The 25218-nt window shown below is 63.2% G+C and overlaps 1 protein-coding gene across 3 annotated transcripts in view; it reads right to left on the bottom strand.

Moving 5' to 3' along the window:
* The window catches only part of ADAMTSL2 (ADAMTS like 2), a 34875-nt gene extending 14312 nt beyond the window's left edge, over nt 1-20563 (bottom strand). Inside the window, exons 1-11 of one of the 3 annotated variants that reach the window (XM_064490734.1) lie at nt 20338-20563; nt 18529-18619; nt 17842-17984; nt 16943-17018; nt 15700-15802; nt 15061-15206; nt 14795-14918; nt 11905-11985; nt 9493-9668; nt 2817-3165; nt 1029-1401 (exon numbers count right to left, since the gene is read on the bottom strand). In XM_064490734.1, coding sequence (XP_064346804.1) covers nt 1029-1401; nt 2817-3165; nt 9493-9668; nt 11905-11985; nt 14795-14918; nt 15061-15206; nt 15700-15802; nt 16943-17018; nt 17842-17984; nt 18529-18618 — 1661 coding nt within the window. In that variant the 5' untranslated portion in view covers nt 18619; nt 20338-20563. Of the gene's footprint in view, nt 1-1028; nt 1402-2816; nt 3166-9492; nt 9669-11904; nt 11986-14794; nt 14919-15060; nt 15207-15699; nt 15803-16942; nt 17019-17841; nt 18058-18528; nt 18620-20337 lie in introns of all 3 variants that reach the window. The other 2 variants (XM_064490733.1, XM_064490735.1) reach the window with 2 other exon arrangements.
* Nucleotides 20564-25218: the final 4655 nt, after the last annotated feature.

Genomic DNA, 25218 nt, shown 5'->3' with positions numbered 1-25218 from the left:
GCTCGGGGTCTGAAGTCGAGGGGTTTGGGTGGGGCCTCCAAACACAGGACAAAGCAAAACCCAGCAGGCCTGCTGCTGCCTCCAGGCCCTGCCTGCCGTGCGGGCTCAGCCTGTCTGAACCAGCCTCACTGCCCTGAGAGCTGCCGGAGAACAGGCGGGCCCTTCCCGGGGCAGGGGGCCATCATCGGCCCGGGGGCCTGTCCCCCAGACTGGCCTCTAGTAGAGACAGGGGCAGGCCTGGACCACCCTGCTTGCAGCTGCCCCCAACCCAGGGAGGCTCCTGGCCTCAGACTCCTCCAGGGCCAGCTGTGACCCCAGTGTCCCCAGATGTGACTCTCCAGGCACCCTAGGGCGTGTCCTTGGCTCTGGGGGCCTGTCTCCCAGTGGACTCTCACACGGCCCATCCCTGAGGCATCTCCAGCCCCCACGGCAGAAGGCTCATTCCTAATGCCTGATTCCAGGGACTGGCTCTGGGCTGAGGACCCCGTGGGACCACCCCCAGGCTCCTCCCTGGCCTGCAGGGAAGGTTGGTGCTGAGCCGCCCCACGTTCGGGGAGTGTCCACTTCATGCCCACCATCCTTGTGTGCGATGACTGTCCAGACTGAGACCCTAAGGACCCCCAGCCTTCAGGCCCCGTGACCCTGAGGACGTCGCTTACCTAGCTCTCTGGCCCAATACCTGGCCCAGGTATAGGTAACGGGTCCATGTGTCCGTGCTCACAGGATGCTCAGCCCTGAGCTTGGCTTAGAACCGTTAGCCACCCCCCAACCCCCAGTTCCTGGGGTCAGATCACACGTGGGTGCGCGGCTCGGGGCTTAACCCACGGGCCTAGCTTGTGGGAAGGACACGCTGATACCCAGGCCTCTGGCCTCCTGCTCAGATCCAGGGCGGGGTGGGGGCCCCGGGCAGGGGTGACTCCCTCCCTCTTACCTCTGTCCTGGCCCTCCGGCCAGACCACTGTAGGAAGGCCTCGCTGACCACCCCCAGCCCCGGAGGCCCCCGGACAGGGCAGGGGAGGCGGCCCTACCTGGCCTTCTGCGTCCTGTTCCCGGCCACGGCGGGGAGGCTGGCACTGGCATTGGGGAACGGGGCCTCGGAGGAGGCATTGGTCACTCTGTCACTGCTCAGCTCCAGGTAGGACCCATTGAGCAGGTAAATGCTGGCTCCCTCATTCTCCTCGTAGTCAACGTAGAGGCTGTCAGCCGGGGAGCTCCTCGGGGCGCCCTGTGCAAAGATGCTGTTGAACGTCTCATTGAGGGGGAGCTCCCTGGAGTCAGAGCCTGTGCCCAGGAGCTGGTCAGAGATGGCGTTGGCCGAGAGGAGCTCCTGGGAGGTAAAGCGGGCATCGGCCTCTTGGTCATCCCGGTCTCCCGCGAGAGCCGTTCCAGTGGCGTTGCCATCTATGGGGGAGATGGGGGTCTCAACCTCCAGTGCCCCCTCGTGTGGGGGGGCAAGGGCTGCCCTGGGGGTGGGGGCGGACAGCGGGGAGGGGCTGTAGCAAAGACCTGGACCGGAGAGCTGCCAGAGGCAGGTTTCCGCCCAATGAGAGGACACTGGTCATCCAGGGAGGCTCGCCAGCCAGCCTGGACAAGCTCTCGTGGGAGAACCTGCTGGACTTCTGCAGTGGGTTGAAGAGCGTCCCCCCAAATTTCGTGATGGCCCCGACCATCAGAATGTGAGCTAATTTGGAAACAGGATCTTCACAGACGTACAAATCTTCAGACGAGGTCATAATGGGTTGAGCGGGCCCTGATTTCAATGTCTGCTGCCTTAGTAAGCAGCAAACTCATGGAGACACACAGACACAGGGGAGAAGCCAGGAGAGGACGCCGCGGGGACCACAGCGCTGTGGCCGCAAGCCAAGGCTCCTGGGGGCCCCAGGGGCTGGAAGAGGCGGGAAGGACCCTCTGCTAGAGGTTCCAGCCACACCTGGATTTTGGACTCTGGCCTCAGAGCTGGGAGACAGCAGATGTCTGTAGTTTTCAACCCCCTGATCTGCGGTCATTTGCTACAGCTGCCCCAGGAAACTTCCACCTGAAGATTCTGAGGGTCCTGGAAACCTGCCCCCAAGTGAGCGAGGGGGCTTCTTCCCAAGTCTGGTTTACCTTCCAGCCCTGAGCAGGAGGGATGGCGCAGACCAGCTCTGATGAGCCACCCCATGACCCTCAGGAGTGCAGGCCAACGGCCAGCGTGGGCACGGGGACCCTGGCCCCACCCCCAGGCCTTCAGCTGCACCTCCCGCCACTCCCCCTGGAGCCTGCCCCACGCAGGTCCTCCACCGGCCCCACCAGGCTGTCCCCCACTGGCCCTCTCTCACCCCCACCCCTTTCCCATGCCCTTCTCAGCTGACCCTCACTTACTCCTGAGCCCTCAGGGCAGGGCTCACCCTCTCCAAGAACTTGGGGTCCTCCTTGTTTCCCCTCAACTGCACATGGTCCCTTCCAGAGTTCTTGCCACCCCTTGCTCTGCTGTCTGTCTGTCTGTCTGTCCCCACCGAACGGGCGAGGGCCCAGGCTCTGGGATCAGACCACCCTGGATTCGGCTCCAGCTCCTCCCAGGTGGCCTGTGGGACTTGGGAAAGTCTCCTCTCTCCAAGCCTCAGTCTCCTCGTTTGTCGAGTAGGGGTGGCCATACCCACCTCAGAGCAGGTGCGTGGAGAAGCCACCTGCAAAGGGCTGGCCCTGGGCCTGCCCCGTCTGTGCAGCACGGGCAACTCTGTCAACCTCTTCTGCAGGCTGCCAGGGACTGAAGACCCTTCGCCCGAGGCCCCTCTCCCTCGGAAGGCCCACCCCACCCCGCCCCTCCTCCTGGTTACCTCGGAAGCCCTTGCCCCTGGGGGGCCCCGCGCAGGCCCCGCCGCTGGCCTGCGCGCACACCTCGTTGGTCTCCTGGTCTCTGCTCAGACCCAGCTCGATCCCCGGGTCCCGGTGGCCGAACAGTTGGTGGTCCAGGCCCAGCCGCTCCGAGGAGGCCTGGCCGTAGAGGGAGCCGTTGTGTTGCAGGAAGCCCGCCAGCCCGGCGCCGTCCAGCTCCTGGCTCTCCGCGCTGTCCGAGGCGGGCTCGGAGAAGCTGTAGTAGACGGGCTGGACGCGGTGCGCGTGCGGTGGCTGCAGCAGCGTGTACTCGAAGGTGATGGAGGGGCTTTTGCCGTTCTGGTTCCACACCTGGCAAAGGCAGAGAAGTGGGGCCCCGGCCCTTCTTCCCGCCAGCCCCTTCGCCCACAAGCCCCGTTAGGACAGAAGACACTGCCCCTGAGCTGCAAGACCGTTCCCCGGCCACGGCCTGTGGCTGAGTCCTTCCCAGGGACTCAGCTTTGACCAAAGAACGCCGCCTCTCCCAAGGCTATACCTGGCCCCAGAGGCCACCTGTGTCCAAAGACTGGTGAGCAGGGGCGCGGGCAGTGAAGGGTGTGCCCAGTACAGAGACGGTTAAAAGCCAGTTAAAACCTGTCCTGCATTTTACGATCACCACGTGCCAGCAATCCTAAGTGAAAGTGTTCCGTCCCCACCACCTTCCCCCCGGGGAACCCCGCTGCCGGCCGAGTGGAAGTGCCCAGACCCAGAGCCATCCCAGTGTCAGAGCCGGCCCTGGGATGGGCCGCAGCCTCTGCTGAGAATGTCCCCACCCAGCATCCCCGCCCACCAGTCCTGCTGCCCCTCCAGGTGCTCGCAGGCTCTTTCCAGGGACTCTGCCGAGGTCGGCTGGTGTCAGGGCAGGTCCTAGGAAGTGGACCCTCAAATAGGAGTTTAGAGCAGGAACCCCGCCAGGAGGGGTGGTGCCAGTCCTCCCCGCTGGTGCGCGGGCACTGGGACCCCCACTTAACAGAGGGTAAGGAAGGACATGGAAGGCGGTGTGTTAGAGAAAGGCTGGAAGGCGAGGGTGTTGGCCGCACCTAATCTCCAGTTTCAGGCCAAGCCAGAGGGCCTCCCTGGTGTTACACAGAGACACTCTCCTGCCATCCAGCCAGGGCCAGAAAGGTAGAAGGGCACCAGGGACCGTGGGAGACTGGCTTCTCCACTTCACCAAGAGCCTGGCTGGGAGGAGGCGTGGGGCACGGTGTCTGAGTCAGTCTGCTCAAAAATTTTGAAATCTCAGATTCCCTGGAAACTTTGCCCCTGAAAAGTGGCCATTCTTCCCTGTTAAGGCCACCGCGTGGCCCTTGCCTGAAGATGGTACCTCTCTGCCTTCAAGACCCTGCCGGCCCCCCTCAGGACCAGGCCCACCGGCCCTCCGGGCCACCTGGCTGATGGCTCGAGTGAAGCCCTGTCTTCACCCAGTCAAGGGAGCACCAGGGCTGCTCAGGGGAGAAGGGACAGTCCATGAAGGACCTTCAGGACCTGCCAGCGGGAGCCGGCAGAAGATGGGGGGTGCCCGCGACTGGCGCCAAGGTTCAGGCTGGATCAGAGATGGCAAAAGATGGGCCTGGATGAGGGAGAGATTCTCCCATCTCGACAGGAGGGCACACACTGGCAAGAACTCTGGGAGAGAGCGAGGCCGACACCGAGGCAGATGATGGAAGAGTGAGGAAAAGGCTGGGAAAGCCACCAGGACGGCCTCGGAGACCAGCGGCAGGAACATGACAGTGAAGTGTCACCAGCGCCACTGAGAGGGGTGCCTGGAGGGGTGGCGCTGAGAGTCCTCATAGGCCAGGGCTGGGGGCAGGAGAGGCTGTCCACGATAGCCAGAACAAGGGGCCCCCAGGACTGCACTGAGCACCAAGGCAGACGCGGTAGCCAGGGGGCCTGACCCCAGAGACCTCTGGACACAGCTGACGGGACCAAGGGCTCCCAGGGGACAGACACACGGGTCCAGAAAATGTGCTTCTCAATCCGTACGACCAGAAGAAACCAAGGGGAGGTGGTCACAAAGCAGACGGCAGCAGCCACAGAAGTCACAGCGCCCCCACCCAATTTCCTGGACCAGTTTTTAGACCCAGAACCCCCTGAATGATAGAACAGCCAGGTCCCCAGGAAGGAGGATCCCCACCCAGTTTGTATGGGCGTGACTCCCCTAGCTCTTCCCGCAAAGAGCCCACAGCTCTTTACTTGGTGAGCTGTTCAGTGCAGAAACGGGCAGACATTCTGGAGCCAAGGTCCAGGTTGTCATTGTTCACCAGGGACCCAAAGCATCATCGTTGCCCCCGTTAGTGTGGGAGCACGTGGGTGATGGGTATGGCCCAAACATGGCCCAGGTCCGGCTCACGGCCTCCACTGGATCCAAGGCTCACCCACTCCCCAGATGCATAGCTGGTAGTTGGCAGGACCCTCACGCTGGCTCCTTGACCTGGTGGGTAAGAGCTGCCGTGGGTGGGAAAGCCAAGTAGAAGCCTGTCACCCTGATCCCCAGCCTCATCCAGTAGAGTCTGTCAAAAACCACACCGCATCCCAGGCGGAAACGCAGATGAGCGCCCCTCTCAAAGGCCTCTCAGGCGCAGGGGCGATGCAGCCCCCGTTTAACTCAGCAGTTTGGTCCCGACAAAAGCCAGCCAGACCCCGGAAGAGGACAGTGAGCCACTCCACTCTCAGCCGAGCGGTAGCTCAGGTGCAGCCCTGGGGCGGACGGGGCATCCTTCCCAGAGCGGGCTGACATGGCCCCAAGTCGACCCTCTGTGGCCACCCATCTGGCCAATGCGGTCTTTCCTACCCTTCCCGCGAAGCAGGAGCAGACGCAGTCCTGTTTCACGCGGACAGACAACAGTAGCTATTTACAGCTCTGACTGGCCCATTCCCTGTCCTAATGCAGTGCAAACGGGCCTGGACCACCTAGAGGACGTGGCCTTGGCCTCTACATTGACGTCATCGTGTTTATCAGTCCAGACGCGCAGGAAGTAGCATTAGAGGCCTTCATAGAGCGCATGTATCCCAGCGGATGGAGACCAACCCCTATAAAGACACCGCGGCGCCACGTCAGCGAAAATCTCAGGGCCCGGGAGTCTAGGGCAGGGCAGGACGTCTTGAAAATAAAGCGGAAAATACTGCATCTCATATCCCCCCATCACGAAGAATTTGGGACACAACGCACTCCACGTCTGGGACTGTGGGCCCCATCCGCATACTGAGCACCATGAAACGTCGTCGGCTTTGAGTGGGGTCCTGAGGAGAAGGGGCTGTAATGTGAGCAGCCTGCCCCCCTGGGCCGCGATCCCCGGCAGCCCCTGCAGCACCAGAGGTGTCTGTGGTGAGAAAAGTGGCCCGCGGGGCTTCTGGCAAGCTTTGCCAGGAAAACGACAGCGTAGACTGCTAGCGTTCTGGAGCAAGGCCCATCACCTAAACTAAGCACACACTGGAAGTAGGCTTCTGGCACACTCCCAGGCCCGGCTAGAGATGACCCTTCGACCACAGGGCGCCGAGTGACCCGGGCGGACAGAGCTGAGCACCACAACACGAGGCCTCTCAGCTCCACCACGTTACCGGGCTGGGAGGGCGCGGCAGCCAACAGGAGGCGAGAGGTGCGAGAGGTGCGAGAGCTCACCAGCAGGTGGCCCGGGCTCCCATCACCCAAGACCCTCGCACCTGCATCTCTCCCTCAGCTCACAGCTCCGTCTGCGTGGGCTTCCCTTAGGATGAAGTCAGAGGGGGAAAAATGGTCCACCTCGATTCAGAGCTGGGGCACGTGGTCTGGGGGTGCAAGCTGGATCTGCCTCGGGGCGCCCTGAAAAGTTGCTGAGAAGGAAAATCTCCCCAGTGGGCCTCAGGCGGTGCACGGAGGTGGTCACCCGGGTTGCATGGAAAGTGTGGGGTGGTCCTAGGTGAGAGTGTACACTGACTCGTGGGCAGTGCAGATGGCTTGGCTGGTGGGTCGGGGCCTGGATGGAAAATTTTTTAAGATCGGGGCTGAGGAGGTCTGGAGCAGATACGTGCGGATGAATCAACAGAGCAGGCGTTAAATGGGAAGGTCTCTGTATCACCTGTTAACGCCCCCTGGGAGCTCCCACCACGGGAGGGACACGAACAGCTGGGTGAGAGATGGAATCGCCTTGCCAATGGACGGGGCCAGCCTCTGGCACTGATCACCCCACTGACGGCACAGTGGGTGCATGGATGGAATAGCCATGGTGGCAGGGATGGAAAGTACGCCTAGACTCCAGAGTGCCGGCCCTCGCTCACCCAGGCTGTCCTAGCCACTTCCGCTAGTGAGGTCCGGCCTCGCGGGACCAGCTCCAAGCCTGGGACGAGCGCCTTCGCTCCGGGGACCGTCCGCTCTGTGATGGGGTGGATTTCCATTAGACCCCTTCTATCCTGGGAGGGGAAGTGCTTTGCCTTACTCTGAACGCGAGGATGACTTTCCCGCCCACAGGGCCTGCGCCAGCCCAGACACCCAAGGGCTCACAGAGCATTCGACCCCCTGAGACAGGACCCCACAGGGCCCTGCACTGGACAGCGGTACTCACTTTACAGCCAAGGAGGTGCCACGGCCGCACGTGACCGCGAGACCACCTGCCTATCGCTCGCGGCATCACAGGAGCCGCCAGCCTGAGCGGCCCGGGACGGGGCGGGGCGCGGCGCGGCTCAGAGGCGGCAGCACCCCGTGGCACGGGCCGAGGGGCACCTCCGGGACGGGGTACGCACCCTAAGTCGACCCGGTCACGGGGTGCTGTGCTCCCTGCGGGTGGACCACACGGATCTGGGAGCCAAGAGATGGCGGTAGCTCTGCCGTGCTTTCCTGTGACCACGGGGGGACTTGAGGTTTCCCGAGCCTCCAGCTCTTGGTCTGTGGGTTTAGAGGTCCTGATTCCCAAAGGGAAAACACCACGTCCCCCAGAAAATACAGCAAGACTCTCATGGAACAGCAAGCTAGGACCGCCACCTGGTCTGCTTGGCCACCTTGTGCCGGGAAAGGAGTCAGCATCCTGGCGGCGTCACTGAACCCAGCCCCCAGGGCGGGGAGGGCAGCTTGGGCCCCGGGGCAGAGAATACATTTGGGTCCCTGCTGACCCCCTAGGACATCTCTTGGCCTCCCCCAGCCCAATTTTGATGGTAACAGGGCAAGGGCAGCAACCTTGGATTGAAAAGGGCCTGGAGCCCACAGCCACAGCCCACAGTAGGAAGGGCTGGGACACCTGGCCAGGTGAGCCGCCCACGCTAGCAGAGGGGCTCGGCATAGAGGAGGGAGGCGACTGGATTCAGCTGCAGCCACCAGACTCGCTGCAGTTCATCCCGCCAGCCTAGCCCAGTGAGGCTCCCTGGGTAAAACTCCAGCGGGAGTTCAGAGGAGCGCTTCTTGCCGAGATAAACTCACTCTACAAAGTAAATGGCTGTAAGCAGGGAAGAGGGCGCTGGAGTGGGTGCCACGGGGTGGGGGGTGTCCCACGCCCCACGCTGCAGGGGGTGCCTGGAGCTGAGTCCCTCCCCAGGAATTTCCCTCAACCAAATAGAGCGGCCCCTGAGGGTCAGCCAGCTCCGGCAACAGAGCCATGCCCCTCTGCCTCAATGCGAGGGGGCCCGAGGGGCCACTGCCACCCCAGAGCTCCCGGTTAGCCTCCCGTCACACCTGCATCACAGCTCAATGTCCCCTCTGTCCAGCCCTGTCCCCCTCGCCCCTCACAGGTGCTGCTCCCCCGGCCACACCCTGAATGCTCCCACACGCAGACCTCCAACTCAGAGGCTGTCTCCTGGGGACCCCCACCTGAAGGCGGGTGGCCAGTCTGTCTCAGGGGCAGCTGCAAGGGAAGATGTAGAATCCGCAGTCCCCATTAGACTCTAGGGCCGCTGGGGAAGCTCGTCAGCTGAGAAGCAGTGCGGGGAGCTGGGGGCGGCTCTCCTGACTGGAGGCCCCCTGCAGGACAGCAGCTAAACAGCTAACTCTGCACCAGGCTGGCCTGGGCCCGAGGCCCAGCTGGGCCACTTATGATCCACGAGCAGTCAAGTCACCGATCTCTGCCTGGGTTTCTCCATCTACAAAGTGAGGCTGTGAACACCGGCCATGGTGGGACTTGGAAATCAAATCAGGTCAGGTGGGTGGGCTCTGTCCCTGCCGTATCCCTCAGCCTCCACGAAAGCCGGCCGGCTTCCAGGAGCATCAGAACTGCCCATCTTGACGGCACCCGAGTTCAGTGACGATTCCTCTATATTTCTCGGGGCTGGGGCGCCAAGCGGCGATGACACTAGCCATGGGGAAACTCCGGTGAGCTGGGCATAACAGGCCGGCCCTCTTGGCCTCTGCTCACACCCCATGCCCTGGCCCGAGACGCCACGAGCATCCTGGGGGTCAGCGTCAGGGTGCCAACAGCAGGAAGGAAGGAGGAAAGGATGGATGACACCAGTGAGAGGCTGGGAAAGCGTGCAGTTGGCTGAGGAAGCTGACAGGTGAGTGAGTGAACAGGTAAATGGGGGACTCGTGAAGGGACTAAAATCTGAGTGAGGGCTGGGATGAGGGAGCGAATCAGTGAATGAGTGCAAGGGTGAGGCATGACGCCCACCCGAGCTGCACGGCGCGGCTCCCCAGAAGCCCCCTGCACGTGCCCGGCCGCCCCGAACCCGCGGCGCACGCACCATGACGTTCAGGCCCTGGTTGGTGGGCCCCTGCGCCACGATGTACTCGATGCCGGTCTCATACACGTCCATGGGCCGCCGGTACTTGACCACGGTGCCCGCGATGTTGAAGTTCTTGGGGCTGTCCACCTTGAAGTTGCCATTGAAGAAGTAGTAGCCGGCTTCATCGGCAAGAGCTGAGAGGGCACAGCGGCCGGGTCACGTGGGCCGGACCAGCCGGAGGGGGGGGGGGCCGGGGGGGGCACCACGCTCTCGGGGCCTCTGGCCGGCCCGTCCCTGGGACCCTCCCCAAACACCCGAAGACAGGAAACTCCACATCGCGGGGGAGTGGACGCTTTGTCTGCGCAAAGCATGTGGCCCTGGCCAGGGAGACGCGAGTCCTCCTTCTTATCAGCTGAAAATAAACAAGGACTTGTCTAGACAACCGCAGATGGCTGGCCCGGGGCCCGCCTGGTCCCATGGGTCCGGCGGCCCCTAAAGGGGCCGGGGGCTGTGAGGTGAGGAGAAGCATCGGCCCGAGTGGCAGGGTCTAGACACACCCGGGCTGACAGGTGGCAGCCAGGCTGGGGCTGGGCCATCCAGCCTGGCTCTGCTGCAGACTTGCTAGGGGACCCGGGCGAGATGCCCCGCAGCTTCCCACTGACAGGAGGAGGGAACCGCAGTGTCCCTTCAGGGGGCAGTCCTGTCCCAGCAGTCCCACCGGCCCACCCCAAGCTGACCAGTTCCGTACACCCACTGCGAGCGTGACATTCTGCTGCTCGCGCTGGGGACCCGGCTGGCTGTTTGCCTTGTGAGTCCCTTCTCCATGGCGCCTGCCTTCTCTCTGGGGCAGGGACACATGGAACCGACGTCCTCAGAAGGACAGCTGCCCTCAGGGCCTGCCTGGAGCCTGATGATGCCCAGACAGCGGGACCCTGCCTGCGACCCCCAGCAGACGGTCTCCTGCCGGCCCTGAGGGCTGACCAACTGCCCAGAGCCTGTGTGACCGTCGGGAAGCTGGCTGTCCCTGGGGGCCTCGGGGCCGGAAGGGGGCAGGCTCCATCTCAGGGACAGTGTGTCTTTCGGGGGGTGCCCTTAGAGCCCCTTCCGGGAACTGGCCTGAAGGCCGGGAAGAGTTCAGCTTCCAAAGCTCCCAATGTGAGCGAGGAGCAGGGCGATTAATTTATTATTAGGCAGATAAGCACGCGGGATGCGTCCATCTGTGGGGAAAAGGCCCTCCAGGGAGCAACTGGAAGAGAACGTGGGTGAGGGCGCCAGCTGGGCAGGGGGGACTGCGCGGGCCGGGTCTGCGCACAGGGTTAAGTCCCCGGCCTGCGTCCAGGACCTGTTTCCTGCCGGTGATGACCTTCCTTCCTGCGGCTTTCCCAGTGCTCCCAGGCCGCCTTGGTATTTCCACGCGTCCGTTTCAAGAACCACTGCTTTGCCGCCAGCTCTGGGAACACGGTGTTTCCTGGCCTCACCGCCCTCCCAGAGGGCCACAGAGCAACCGGCCTGGCAGAGGCCTGGCTGCACGCTCTGGCCGTGGGGCCTGAAGGGCTGGGAGCCCAGGCCAGGTTCAGCCTTGTGGATCTTTAGCAGAGACCCACCCCCCACCTCAGCATCCCCCCAGAAGGGTAGTCTTACCCCGCCAGCCCTGGCCCACGAGAGGCAAGGAGGTGAGCCAGGCGTCTGGGAACAGCCCCCACACAGCGGCTGACCGAAGTCAGCACCTGGCCACCTCCGCCAGAAGGGCCTCCAGCCGCCCCCTGGGGGTGCAGACAGAGCCCTTTGCTCTGCCAGCCTCCAGCCACACGGGGAGCCCCTCCAGAAATTGTCACCAGCACTGGGTCTCACCACCTCAGCCACTGTGCAAGTTACTCCAGAATCCTCAAGTCCAGGACTCCCTGGAAACCAGCTTCCCACCAGGGACCGTCCAGGGGCAAGGACATTAACTCTAGGGCCCCAGACCTGGGCTTGAATCCCACCCCTGCTTCTCATCGCCCTGCCTCGGACTGGCCACCTACTTCCTCTCGCTCGGCCTCAGCGTTCCCGCCTCCAGAGTCTCACTCCCCGTATCCTGGGGGAGGAGGGGCGGGGGGGCAGAGAAGCCACCTCCGGCACCTCCAGGTTTCACCTGTACCACGCGCTCCGGGGACGGAGGACTCACTCCCTGAGTCACGACCCCCCCGCTGTGGTCAAGCAGCTCCAAGTATAAGGTCTTTCTGCACACGGGGGTGAGGTCGGCTTCCCTGTGACGGCCCCCACCACACACACACACACACACACACACACGCAGGCCAAGTTTTGGCTTTGGGGTTGTCTTCCTACAAGAAAGGACCCAGGGTCAAGTGTCCCCCGTCCACCCAGGACCCATGCATTTCACCTCATGCAAAACTCACAAGCCCCCAGGAGGCCAAGGCCCCACATACACACCCAGGACGTCGGCCGACTTCTTCCGCTCCACAATCTGGATGTCTCGGGCGCCGGCCGGGATGTGGGTCACCAGAGAGTACCCTGGAGGAGATCGGACACCAGTGAGCAGCAGGTCCGGCCGTGGCCACCACCTCTCGACTGGAAAGGCAACTCTGGCCGACGGTCACCACCCTCCTTCACACCGGGTGGGTGAGGGGCACCGTCTAAGGGCAGCCCAGGAACAGCTGCTGCCGAGCCCAGGAGGCAAGTTCAAGGCCTTGCGGAGGCCCCCATGCTGGGGTAGGGCTGACGCTCCGTCCAGGCACGGGCCCAGCTTTACTGGGTTCTGACACACTTTCCTACCAAGGCCACAGTGAGGCCCACCGGTACCAGCCCAGTTCCCCCTGACAGAGAGCATGGGCCCCAGGGACAGTAACTCTGCTGGCGTCAAACAGGCGTGGGTCCGGCCCTGCCACTGTCCCCAGGGGGCCCCTCAGGCCCCAGCTGTGCTCAGGGACGAAGGGCCACTCCAGGCGACGGAGGAGATGCTGTGCGGCCCAGAGCCTGGGCCCAAGGGCATAGTCACTGTTGTTACTTAAAAACCCACGTTGTCACAACATCACACTGATTTTACAGGCTTGCTACATTCACAGATGTGCACGAGGATGCACGAGGCCCCACTCACAGTGTGTCAGTGAAGGCCCCAGTCAGTCAGGTGGGAGACAGCCAGGGAGACCCCCAACAAAGGGACCGAGGGTCTTGAGGGGCAGGGGTATGCGGAAGGGACAGAGCTGCCAGCAGGTGGTGGAGGGTTTTCTGGGGGGAAGAAGGGAGATGCCTAAAAGCCCTAAGAAGGGAAAGCCTTCCGGGAGGAGCTGGTGAGAGGGACTCTGGAATCGGGTTTCCTGAGGCCAAGTCACAGGTTCCCGCCAGAGGAGCATGAGGGCCCGCCTGCCCGGGTGAGCTGCTCCTGCAGACCAGCACTCATGCCATTTCTCTCTCTGCTGCCCCCTTTGCAGCTCCCGGAAGACCCTGAGTTTGTCCCTTGGGCCAGCCAGTGGTGTGCCCGCAAATTCTTATCCCACCCCCGGCCCAAGCTCTCTGGGCGAGAGGGCGGGGGGAGCTGCGATCTGCAGCACTGGCCTGTTTCCGGGGTGCGAGCACTCCCTCCACTGCCACCCGCACGCGGGGCCGGCTCCCAGGTGCCAGCTGCTGTCGCTGGCTGCGGCGTTAGGAGAAGGGGCACAGGAGCGCACCTGCTGCCCTTGCATTTCACCGACAGACCCAAGGATTATAGATGCAAAATGACTAGGAAGTGATGTCTTTGTTGAAATAACATTTATTTAAATTTAACCTGAGTTTGAAACCCACCCTTGCTTAGCATCACTCTTGGCTTCAAACCAGCCACCTACTTCTGTCCAATGTGGCTTATATATGTTAATTTTAAAAGCAGCAACCAGTTAATGAGATTCCTCACCGTGGTTACCACGCACGCACCTACCAAGGGACCGTGTGGGTCAGTGGTTGCGACCACAGAACACGGAGCAGGCTGTCTGGGTTCAAACCCAGCTCCACCTCTTTGGGCTGTGTGACCTTAAACTAGTGTCTTTACCTCTCCGTTTCCACATCTGTGAAATGGCCACAGTGGTAGTCCCTGCCTCAAGGAGATGCTGTGAGGTGGGAGCGAGTTCATCGCGCTACCCCAGCTCCATGCGCAGAAAGCACTGGTGGAGTTAGGTGGGACTGTTGAAGGGTCGGCCCCCGGCCCCTCGCGTTGAGAGTTCCGTGAGGGCACGAACCCTGTGTGTCACGGCCACCTGCAGCCTGCAGCGCCTGGCACACAGCATGTGTTCAGAAAGGTGCACTGCCTGAACGCTGGCTCTGCGTTCCCGGGATCTGGCAGGAGGTCCCACACGCAGGTTTGCAAACAGAAGGCAGGAAACGCGGAATGTCTTTGCCACAGCCCCTCGCCCAGGGGACCTCTGCGCGGGCCCCGCCCGCTGCTCTGCACTGGCCCTTCGCTAAAGACATCTTTCCTTCCCCTGCCCCTCCTCAGTCCGCACTTCCATCCACAGGTCGGGTGTCCAGGCCCTCACGCCAACTCTGAAATTATCCATCCCCTCCACCTGCAGGACACACAGGGTCCCGACAGCCAGGTCCTTGGGTGATCCCTCCAGGTTGGTTCTAGTCCAGACAAACCTTGCCTCACTGGGGACCTTGAGCAGGCAATTCCCACTCTGTGCCTCAGTCTCCCCACCCACTAAGTGGGTTTCAAGCTGCCCTACATTTCCCAGTTTGGAGGCTGTGTTAACCCAGTTTAACCCGCAAGCATTTACTGAGGCCCAGGAACGTATTCAGTTCAACATGGAGTGTTACAAGCGACACCCCTCCAAGAGCACAGTCCCGCCGCCCGCACCCGGGCCGGGCCAGAGCTGGCCGCTCACGTGGGGCCACGCGGGGGCGGCCGTGAAAATGGACAAGCGGCCGCCCGGGGGACGGGGGCCGGCCCTGTATGCAGTCGGCCCAGAGCTGGCGGGAGCCCTCGAAACTTGGGTTGGAGAGCTTAGGCCCCAGAACCCGCCTGCCTGGACTCCAATCTCGTATCAGTGGTGAGGACGGAACGCGTGCCTCAGTTTACACCTTTTAACTGTGGTATTAACATCTCCCTGCAGCTGCACAAAGGTCAAATGTGGTCCCCAAACCATGTGTGGCACCTGGTTTCCAGCAGGTGCTCAACAGAGCTGCTGAGCATTCCAAGCCAAAGGGGGCCTGATGGAGCGGCTGGCCAGCCCGCCGGGGCCGGGGCGAGCGACAGGGGGCCGAGGAGGGGCAGGCCCTGCTCGGCCACTCCGCGGCCGGAAGCAGGGTCCCCCGGCCTGGGCCTGGGCGGGGGGGGGGGGGGGGCTCTTACCCAGGTGGGCGTTCCCCTTGCGGTAGTTGCCCGTCACGTGGGTGCAGCTGCTACCGTCGCCCTGGCAGACGCCGCACTTGTCCAGCGTGTGGGTGGAGAAGAGCACCCCGTCACAGCCGATGGGCTGCAGGAAGGGAGGCGGAGAGGCTGCTGGGAGGGCTGGGAGGGCGTCGAGGCCCGGGTCCCGGGGCCGCCACTGCCTGGGTGGGCAAGTGGGCAGCCGGCGCGATGAGACTGGCGGGACTTCTGCTACAATGTTTAACAACCTCACATTTTCCAGACACGCAGACCCCTCGCAGGTCGGCGAGCTTGCAGGACGTGCCGTCACGGGCTGGGACCATAAGCTGCCGCTGGCCGTCCACCGTGGTGCAGTGCAGGTCGCACGGCTTGCTGGAGATGTGCACGTAGTCATCTGTGGGGGAGACAGGGTCTCAGGGGGGCAGGGGGCCCGGAGTCAGGGACTTACCTCCCACCCACTGCAACAGCACGCCTCTCATGGCACCGATGGGGGAACTGAGACCTGGAGAATGGAAAGGACTAGCCCAGGGTGTCAGTGGCAGAAACGGACCGAGATGTAGGTGATGGGGTCCAGCCCAGGCCCTGCGAGTTCCAGCCTCTGCCGCCCTGTGAGTGGGAGGCAGTGCTCCTCTGCAGGTCTGAGCCAGCTTGACGGCCCTGGGCTGCCAGAGAGCCCTGCACTTACCCCGTGAGCGAGAGAGGCCGAGCCATTCACACTGTGGCTTGAGCAGCCTGTGGCCTTCAGCGAGGCCCCTCCCTCTGGGCCTCAGTTTCCCTGCCTGCCCACCCATCTGACAAGAGCATGCCCTCCCATTGTCTCCAGGAGGCGACCCATCAGACACAGATGCTCGCAGAGTCCCCTGCTGGGTGGCCCAGCTCAACGGTACCGGGATACAGGGGCTTCCACTGGTGCGTCCGCCCGTTGTACACGCGGGAGTCGAAGGAGCTGCACTGCTCCTCGCGGAAGCTCCTCCCGTCCGGCGGACACTCCTGGGAGGCGAGAAGACAGGGAGGGAGGCTCCAGGAGGAACTCGGCCCGACAAAGGCATTTTTGTCCAGGCTGAGCAGGAAGTGGCTGCAGCCGGGACGGCTGTGCCAGGGCCGCGGCCCACGGGGTGGCCTCTCCTCTCTCTCCATCCCACGGGCTCTCCAGGAGGGAAGGAGAGGGGACCACCCCTCCAACGCCCACATGTGCTGGCCCTCCTCGTGCTCTGGGCCGGGCCCTTTCATCTCCCCACCACGCTGGCCTTCTCCCCAGCTGCACGCGGAGGGGCGGAGACATCAGCCTCGGCTGTGCTCACACTGCCTGCCCACTCGCCTGCATCCTTGGGCAGAGGCCCGACTGCAAGTCCGCAGCTGTAGCCACAGTGCCTGCGACACGTGCATTAACTGAATAGGCTTCACAGAAGAGGAGTCCACGGGGCAGAGGGGAGGGGCCCGTGCAGGGGCCCAGCTGGCCATCGGGGGCCGGAAGCCAAACTGGGCGGGTCTCCCTCCAGAGCTTACCTCCAGGAGGGCAGCTGACCCGTGAGGCCGCTCACCTCCCTTTAGCCCCTAACTCCCCCGCCTGTGCAGACAGACAGACATGCAGACATCGGGACACAGGCATACACATTCTCTGTCCCCCGCCCAGAGGTCAGGTTCAGGCTGGCTTTGGCCCCGTTGAGAGGTGCCCAGAGGCCAAGCCAGAGTCGGTGCCTCCTGCCCGGCCCCGGGCACCCCGGTGCAGCACGCCATTAACAGAGAGGACTTGAGTGCTGAGGGCGCTGAGTGAAGGGGCGGCCCCCTGGGGGCTGCAGCTGGCATGGGATATCCTGTAACTTTAGTCTCCCAGTGAGCACCTGGTGCAGGGCAAGCCATGAGTACAGGAGGCCACTGCCCAAGACCCCAAACCTTGAGGGGGCGTTTGAGCTCCGCCAGCAGAAGCAGGCACCGGTGCCCACAGCCTGCAGTGAGCACCGCAGATTTGATTTGACGCAGGGAGAGGGTTTCTGAGCCCAGGGGCCCTCACCACTCTTCTCTTCAAGATGTAAGGTGCAGGCCCAGGATGGAGTGTCCGGAGGACCCAGGGCCACCAAGAAGATGCCCGGAGACCTGCCTAAGAAGGCACAGGGCAGGGTGGGGCCTCACCTGCACTCTGCACAGCTGGTACCTCTTGGATGTGCCCGTGCAGGTCCGGTTCCCGGCGCCCGTGACAGACGTCCTCCTGGTGGGAGGACAAGGGTTCTGAGCTAGGGCCAGGAGTGGCCAGCTGCAGCCCCGACCCTGCTCCTGCTCTGGGATGGCTTCTGGGCACCTCCCACCCCTACCCAGTTCCTCTCACTGAGGCCTCCTTCCTCCCCACTCAGTCCCCCCCGCCGCACTCCACCAGAGCCCTTCTTATGTCACAGGTAACTTGAGGGTGTATCTTAGCCCCTTCCCCGGGGAGCTCTGATCCCCATTATGCCCCCAGCACAGGTCTTAGCGCATAGAATTAGTAATAATTTTGACAACAGTTACCATGTGCCCGGCCCTGGGCTAAAGAGCACACACACTCTCCCTTGGATCCTCAGAAATGTCAGGTGGGATCTATCTAGCTCGATCTCCATTCCACAGATTAGGAAATTGATGCTCAGAGACGTTAAGTGACTTGCCCAAGGTCACACAGCTAGGAAGTGGCAAAGGCCAGCTTCGAACCCAGGTCTGTCTGATGGTAACCCCGGTACTATATGCTTTCCCTGTGTTTTCAATTCAAGCCTTCAGCAGAGAAGGCCAGGGTGGAGCCCTAGAAATGGTGCCCGCGTTCCCCAGCGTCCTGGAACAGGAGGGGTCCTGGGGTGCACTTGCCTGGGACCCACAGGAGCCTCTCCCCATGGAGGCCGATGAAAAGACTGACCCGTCCACCTGGCCTGTGCTGCCTTGAACTGGAGACCCCTCCCTGCCTGAGACCCTCACCCATCAGCCGCTGCCCTGGGTGGAAGTCCTGGCTGTCTACCTCCCAGGACTCCCTCTCCTGTCCAGGTGGCCCCACTCTCACGGCAGCCCCGCACCTCTGCTGCAGACAGTGCCGCTCCTGGGACGTCACCCCGGCCCCGCAGCTGCGGGAACATGCTGTCCACTTCGTCCACTCTCCCCACCAGTAGGCGGTGGCATCAGTGCCCGCCTCCAGGCTGTTAGACGTTGGGCTGTTGTCCTGGGTGAGAGGCCCCACGACGGTTAGAAGGAGGCGGAAGCACCTGGCCGGACGGGCCTGCCGTCCTTGGGCCCTGGACAGGAGGACACAGTCCCCTGGGTGGGTTGCTCAAAGCCTGGGCTCAGATCTCGGGGTGGCCTTAGAAGGCCCTCCCGGGGAGTTGTAGGCCCCATCTTGGGATCAGGAAGACCCTGGGAACATGGCGGGGTCCTGAGGCCGGACCTAACCATCCTCTCTTTCCCCCAGCAGCCTGGGGCCTGGCCTGGGTTCTGCAGGACACAACCCACCCTGTCTGCTCACCAGGCCTTCGCTCAGGAAGAAAGCCCTCAGGCTGTGCAGCTCTGGTCCTGCCAAATTGGCAAGGACTCTGGTGGGACCAGAGCCCCCCCGCTCAGGGGCTGGTCGGCCTGGCTGTAACACATGCTCCTAGGAGCTGGGGGTGCTCTGGGAAGGTGCTCCAGGACCCCCGGACGTGTGCCCCACACCCGTGAAGCAGCCCTCCATCGTCAGCCCTTCTGGGTGAGGGACCACACTCCCCACTCACCGTGGCCCCAGTGGACGATGCACCCCCAGCCACAAGTGCCACAGCCAGCAGGGACCATGCCCAGCGTGAAGGCCACCATCTGCCATCCATCCTAGGAAGAAAGGCCACTGTCACTGCCGGGCCAGGCCCAGCTCCTCTTCCAGCTGGCCAGGGTCCGCTGTGGGGAAAAGCCATCAGGGCTCAACCAGTGCTGAGGCCTGAGGTTATCTGGGATCGGTTGGTAGTGACTGCGTGGTGGGCCTTGTTGGAAGAGTTCAATGAGTGATTAGGGATGCCTGCCACAGGCTTGAGACAATAGGGTGGTGATATGTGTGCTAAGCCTGTGCCACCTGACCTGAGGGCATCTGGGGACCTGGGCCATGCTTTGCCTCTGAATACCTGAGCTCCCTGGAGAATGCCTGGGGAGAAACCTGTAGGCCAAGGCTGCATCCACTGGACCAAGGAGCTGAGGACTGACTGGTCCATTATTTTGGCCAGGAGACCTGGCCCAAGCAAGAGCACCTTGAGATTTTTATCTACTCAGCACTTGCTGGCCACGTGGGAGAATGACCCTCCCCACCGGCTACCTGGACCTGCGGCCGGGGGTCCATGGATGCCATGGGCTCTGCCAGGCCCTTCCCCTCCCTGGCCACAGCCTCCCCCTGCCCCTGAGGGGACTGGGCCCCCACCACCCACAGAGAAGACGCACAGATGGTGTCCGGGAATGTGGAGTGCAGGCAGCCCAGGGCCACGGAGCTGTCTTCTTCCTAAGAATTCAGCACCCCCAGCCCAAAGCACTACTTGACTTCCCTGCCAGGGGTCAAATCAAGAGGAGATTCCAGCCTCCTGGGCCCTCAGCCCCCTCTTTCTACCCCCAAGAAGGGAGGAACAGGGCCTGCAGTGGCCTCTGTCCAGGGTTTGTCTCAGGTCCTAAGTGTCACTTGCCAGCAGGTTGAAGAAGGGGTTTCAGAAACCACCAGTTCATCCCCCTATAGCCTGGAACCAGAGAGGGAAACCAACTTGCCCAAAGCCACACAGCAAGGTGGCTGACTAAGCCCCAGAACCCATAGCAAACTTGGGGACTAGTCCCCTGCATCCGGCTAATTCTAAGGAAAGAAGGTATGGAAATCCCTCCTTCCCCCGCACCTGCCAGCCCCGAAACCAGCTCCATGTGTGTTCCTCTCTCTCCTCCGTCAAGCCCTCATTTCCTCACAGCTCAAGCACCTGCACATTTTCAGGAGCTACGCCAGTGACACCCTTGTGCCCCAAGAATGTCTCTGCCCAAGGCAAGGCAGCAGTGCAGCCTGGAGTTCGGGGCTGCAGGCCCCGAGCTCTCCAGCACCCCAGCCACCTGCCCGCCGCCTCCCTGCCCTGCTGCCACCCCTCCCCCGCAGGCCTCCATCTGCACCCCCACCAGCCCCCTGCAAGCACAGAGCCCCCTCGGCGGTCCTGTTGGCTAATTGGTGCCCGGGCTCCTGCCTGCAGGCTGAAGACAGGTGCTGAGCCGGCCGCACACTTGGTTTTCATTAAGGCTCCCAGACACCGCTGGCTTCAGGCCAGGCCCGGCTCACGCGGGATCCATCCCTCCCTGGGGTCCAAAAACAGCCACCAGCCAGCGGGAGAGGCTTGCCCTGCAAACAAGGGCTTCAGGCACCCTAGGCTGGGAGCTGAGGGGCCACCCTCACGGTGCTCTGGGGGTCTGGACCCCTCCCCACAAGCCCAGCTCCTGTTACATAACAGCTCCCCTAGGGGGCTGGGGGATGCTCTGCATGCACTCAGGGCTGCCCTGGGAGGGCTGCAGTGGGAGCCAGACGGGGCGAGGTGGCCTACCTGGCCCGGGGGTCAGCAGGTTGTCCTCACGGAGAAAGGGGCCGAGCCGCTGCGGGCAGGCGGCGCCAGGTGCGCGGTGCAGGGGAGGCTCCGCGTGCAGGGAGCTGTGGGCTCTGCTCTCTCCCTTCCTCCTCCTCCCCCTCGCCGCCTCCCTCCTCCACTTCAAAGAGCACCCACAAGAGGGGGTTCCCAGGGAGGCGCGCAGCCCAGTGGCGGCTCTGCGGCGCGGCGGCCTTTATAGCTGTCAGGCAGACAGGGAGGAACTCACACTTCCCACCAGGCTGCTCCCCCCGCCCGCCGCGGCCGGCCTGGCGCACACTTTAACCCGCTCCGCGCCTCTGGAGCCCGGCCAGGCCAGCCCAGCTGCCTGCTGACTGCTGCCGCGGCAGCGAGCGGGGAGGCCGCCTTCCCGGGTCCAGAACTCAGGACTGCGCGTCAGGGTGTCCAGACGAAGTGGCCTCTGGCCCACGGTCACAGGGGAGTTCAGTGATGGCCAAGCCGAGCCCCAGGCTTGGTACGCTGGATTTCTGCTTCTGGGGGACAGCCGAGTCTCTGACACTCCCCAGATTGGAGTGTGGGGTGAATGAGGCATCCACTCTGATAGCTCCGTTTTACAGATAGGAAGACTGAGGTCCAGAAGGGAGATCATGCTCCGAGGTCAGCCAGCCAGCCTTGGAAAGCTTCTCCTGAGAAGCAGAAGCCCAAGCAGGCGGACGGACTGAGGCAGACTCAGCAAGGGCTCAGCCGAGGGCTCCACGGAAGGGAGAACAGCACACACGGCCCGCTGACCAGACAGCCAGGACGGCCAGAGCCCGCGGGAGGAGGCGCGCGGAGCCCTGCCGCTGCTCAGCACCGGCCTGGCAGCGCACAGCAGCCTGGCCGGGCCGGGGCCAGCCGGGCAGCCCCTGGCAGGCCGGCGCGGGGCTCCGGGCCTGTGTTCCTGCTGAGTCAGAGCCCGGAGCGGAGCACGGAGCAAGCAGCACAAACTCCAGCCCCCGGGAACCCAAGCCGACCCCCAACTTTGCGAGCTGCACCGGGAGCTAGGGAAGGCACCGCCCCCACACTCCGGGCTCCCCGGAACCCACCCTCCTGGGACGCAGAGATACCTCCAAATGGTGAGGATGGAAGGGGGCCAGACTGAGCCATTTTGTCCATCCCCCTGCCTCTGCGCCCTGGAGGTCGAAGGCTCACAGTGGCTCCTGGAAAGCCCTCCCCCTCCCTGCACCCTCCCTGCCGGAAGGAACTGTGGTGAGCTCCTTGGGCAGCTGCGAATTGTTCCACCCCTGGGAAAATTCTGCCACGGACAGGAGTGGTCGGGGAGGAGAGCAACCAGCAGCGACACTAAAACCAACCACGCCCGCTGCCCTGCACCGAGTTCCTCCTCTGTGCCAGGAGCTGTGAGCTCAGCATCTTTGCCATCCCCATTTTACAGACAGAGGAACTGAGGCTCTGAGACGGCTGAGTGATGCCCAAGGTCACCCACCTGGTAAGCGGCACATCAGGGACCCCGGCGCCCTCACGGATCACATCTTCTCAATCTGGAGGCCTCTTACAGCATGTTCACCCACCCCAGAACCCTCCGGGGGGGCAGGTCTTATCCGTCTCATTTTCCTCCTGGGGCCCCTGGGATGCTTAGCGGAACCAAGACTCGAACCCAGGTCCGTGCTGCCCCCTGGGGTCGGTGTGCTGAAGCACAGACACGGTGGAGCCTGTCACGCAGCACTGGTGCATGCGCGTGTGCGCGCACACACACGCACGTGCACACATACAAACACAGGCGCGCGCACACACACACACACACACACACTCACCGACCCCCTCACAGACACACTACTAATCGCTCTCACTCTGGGACCTCTGCCACCAGCTGAGTGTCAGGGCTCTGCATCCCTTGGCACAGTCCTGAGCTCTCCCGGCATCGCTGGCTCCACATCCAGCCAGCGCCAGGGTGACTAACGGTTTCCCTTGGGAGGGACCCTGCAGCCGGCCGACACAAACATCCCAGCTCCTGCTCTCAGTTCAGCAGGACAGTGTCTTGAAGGCCACCCCTGGCCCTGACACCTCCAGCAGGTGTCTGACCTGGGTCTGCCACACGTCCACCCAACCTACCTGCTACTGTCAGGAGCCAGCTGGGGCTCCCCGACCCGGAGGGACACCAGTGGGGCCCCAAACTCCAGACCCACAGGGAGCTGTGACCAACACTGGGTCCATTGGTGGCCTGGAGGTTTTGGAGGGAGACATCAAGGGTCAGGGGAGGCCTCTGGGGCCCCTGAAGACCCCCGGAATCCGGCAGGGGCAGGCGGGGTGGCCGTGAAGAGTCCAGCACAGGCAGGAAGTGCCTCTGAAGGCCTCGTCGTGGGCCGAGCGTGGGGCCGCTGTCAGCTCTGGTGAGCTGCTCGGGGTGGGCCTCCTGGCGGGGACTTAGGCGCCCTCGGGCCACACTCACAGGGTCACGGCCAGGCCTGGAAGGCAGTACCCAGAGTGTCTGAGGAGCCCCCAGCCGGCTGCACAGTGAGTAACCAGAGCAGCAGCCCAGGCCTGCTCAGAAGAGGCCATGCTCGGGGTTCATGCTCGGCCGTCGCCGTCTTGAAGGTTTAATCGTGTTTGCTTAGAATCTGTGTTCTAGGAGTGATGTCAGATGGGGCGGTGGAGGCTGCCTGGGGGCTTGGCGCTCCCGCCGGAGCACCTCCCACCCCCTGCACCTGTCAGGACTGCCCTCTGCCCCCAGGTCACTGCGTGACCTCCCCCTGCCTGAAGGAGCACAGTGTTAACAGCAAATAAGAACACCCCACTGTTCAGGAGAGGCCCTGAGGGGAGACAGCTTCGTCCCGCCTCATGAGCAAGGGGCTCCCCACTTCGCACTGAGCCCCACGGGTCACCCAGCAGCCCTCGGAACTGCTGCCCCCAGCCCCAAAGATGCCCCGGGGGCCTGGAGAGTCAGTGAAAGAAACGGCTCAGGGCCCCCGTCTGGGTTCCTGCTCCCCGTTCTCTGGAGCGCTTCCTTCCCACCCATCTGGACGCTTGGTCCTCCAGATGACCTTCAGAAGCCACCTCCTCCAGGAAGCCCACCAGGCGGCCAACGCTTTGCTTTGGCTTCTCGCACTGGGCAGGATCTCCCCCGGACTGCGTCTGGGACCCCACAGAATGGGGCTGCTCCTGGTTCACACTGTACCCTCGGCGCCTGCCAGAGCCCAGCACGTAGAAGACGCTCGACACACGAGAGGGTGGATTTGTCTGGCGGCTCCTTGTCCTCTGGGGTGAGGGTGAGATGTCCCCTCCACTCCGTGTGACACTGGCTGGGGACGCTGCCGACACTTGTTTCTTCAGAAGGAGATTGTCTTTCCACCAGAGCTTTCCGGATGTCTGAGGAGGAGCTAAGAAGCAGCAAAACGGGCACATTTCTGCGGGCGGGCGGGGAGAGGCATAGGAAACAAAGGGGAGAAGCCAGCCTGGGGACAGGACAGACCGAGACAGGAGGGGGGGCAGTGGGCCGGGGTTGACCGGCTTGGGGGTCCCAGTGGCTGGACAGTCATGCTGGAAGATGGGCCCTTCCTGTGCAGCCATGGCTCCAGAACGGAGCTCAGAAGGGCGGGGACTGGCCAGAGCCCATGTGAGGGGGGTCCTCACCCCGGCACCCAGAGGCCAGCCAGCACGAAACACCTCTACCCTGTACCAGCCCCAATGTCTCACTGCCCACCCAGAGCTGCGGGCATCCGGGCACCTTCTGACAGCAGACCTCTTGCCCCTAACAGGGACTGAGCCACCAAAGGACCACGTGGCCAGTTCAGAGGGGGCTGGCCAGGACTGGAGGAGAGCCGGTTCCGGGAGAGGTCCAGCAGCCAATCTCTCCTCGTGCGCTCCCCGCCCAGCCCAGCGCAGACACCAGCTCTGGGCCTGGACTGGCTGCTCGGTAAGAACCTCCCCCACAGACTGCTGGGGGTCAGTGTGCCGGAGGCTGGACCTCAAAACAGAGGGCCCTGCCTTCCCCAGCTCTGCATGTCCTACAAGGCCGAGGCTTGGAGTTCAAATGGGGGGCCTCGGGGTGTTTAGGCCTCCTCACTCTCAAAATCCACAAGAAAGAAGCTCCTTTGTCCCCAAATCTGGAGCAAGGATGGGGCCATGAGAAGCCCTGGCGTGGCTGGGAAGTGAGCTTCCTGCTGGGGAGCCAGGGACAGACGGCCGCTGGGCGAGGGGCAGCGGCGCTGGCAGAAGCCGCGTCCGTGTGGGCCCCTGGATGCACTTCACAGCCTGCCCAGGCCTCAGGCCGAGCCCGGCTGGACAGGAGTCAGGTCCTGCAGGGACAGCAGAGATCGGTGCCTTCCCAGCAGCCTTTCCGCTGCCGCAGGGCCTGTCCCTAAGGAAGGCCAGGTGGCCAGGACCTCCGCCCCGTCTCCCCTCCTCGCAGAGGCAGTTCAGTCAATTGTGGCCGCTCCCAGCCCTGGGTCCCTCGGGCAGCCATTCCTCCGTGAGTGGACAGCGAGGCCGCCTTTCAGAGAAGCATTCGCCTGAAGTGCCCCGTGTTTGTTCCTTGCTGCTTAGCAGACACCCAGCACTTCCTAAACCAGTGCCTCTCCGAGCTCCGCACACTCAACTGTGCTCACAGTGACCTTATGAGACAGAGGCAGGGTGCCCCATTTGGCAGATGAAGGAACTGAGGCTCACGGGGGCAAAGGGCACACCAAGGCCCCAGAGCTCAGGGGAGGCGGAGCTCTCGCCCGGCTCACCTGGCAGGTATTTGGGAGCCAAGGTAACTCGAGTGGCTAAGTGTCAGCCGTTAGCTGAAGACGACACAACTGCTGTCACAACCCCCACTGCCAAGGCCCCAGATGGCGCTCCAGCCTGGGGACCCCAAGGAAGGCGTCAGGAGTGTCAGTTCCCAGA

This window comes from Camelus dromedarius, chromosome 10 (genome assembly GCF_036321535.1).
Source record: "Camelus dromedarius isolate mCamDro1 chromosome 10, mCamDro1.pat, whole genome shotgun sequence".
NCBI classification, from domain to species: domain Eukaryota; kingdom Metazoa; phylum Chordata; class Mammalia; order Artiodactyla; family Camelidae; genus Camelus; species Camelus dromedarius.
Note: the sequence above shows the minus strand (reverse complement) of the source record. Positions and strands in the feature narration are given on the sequence as shown.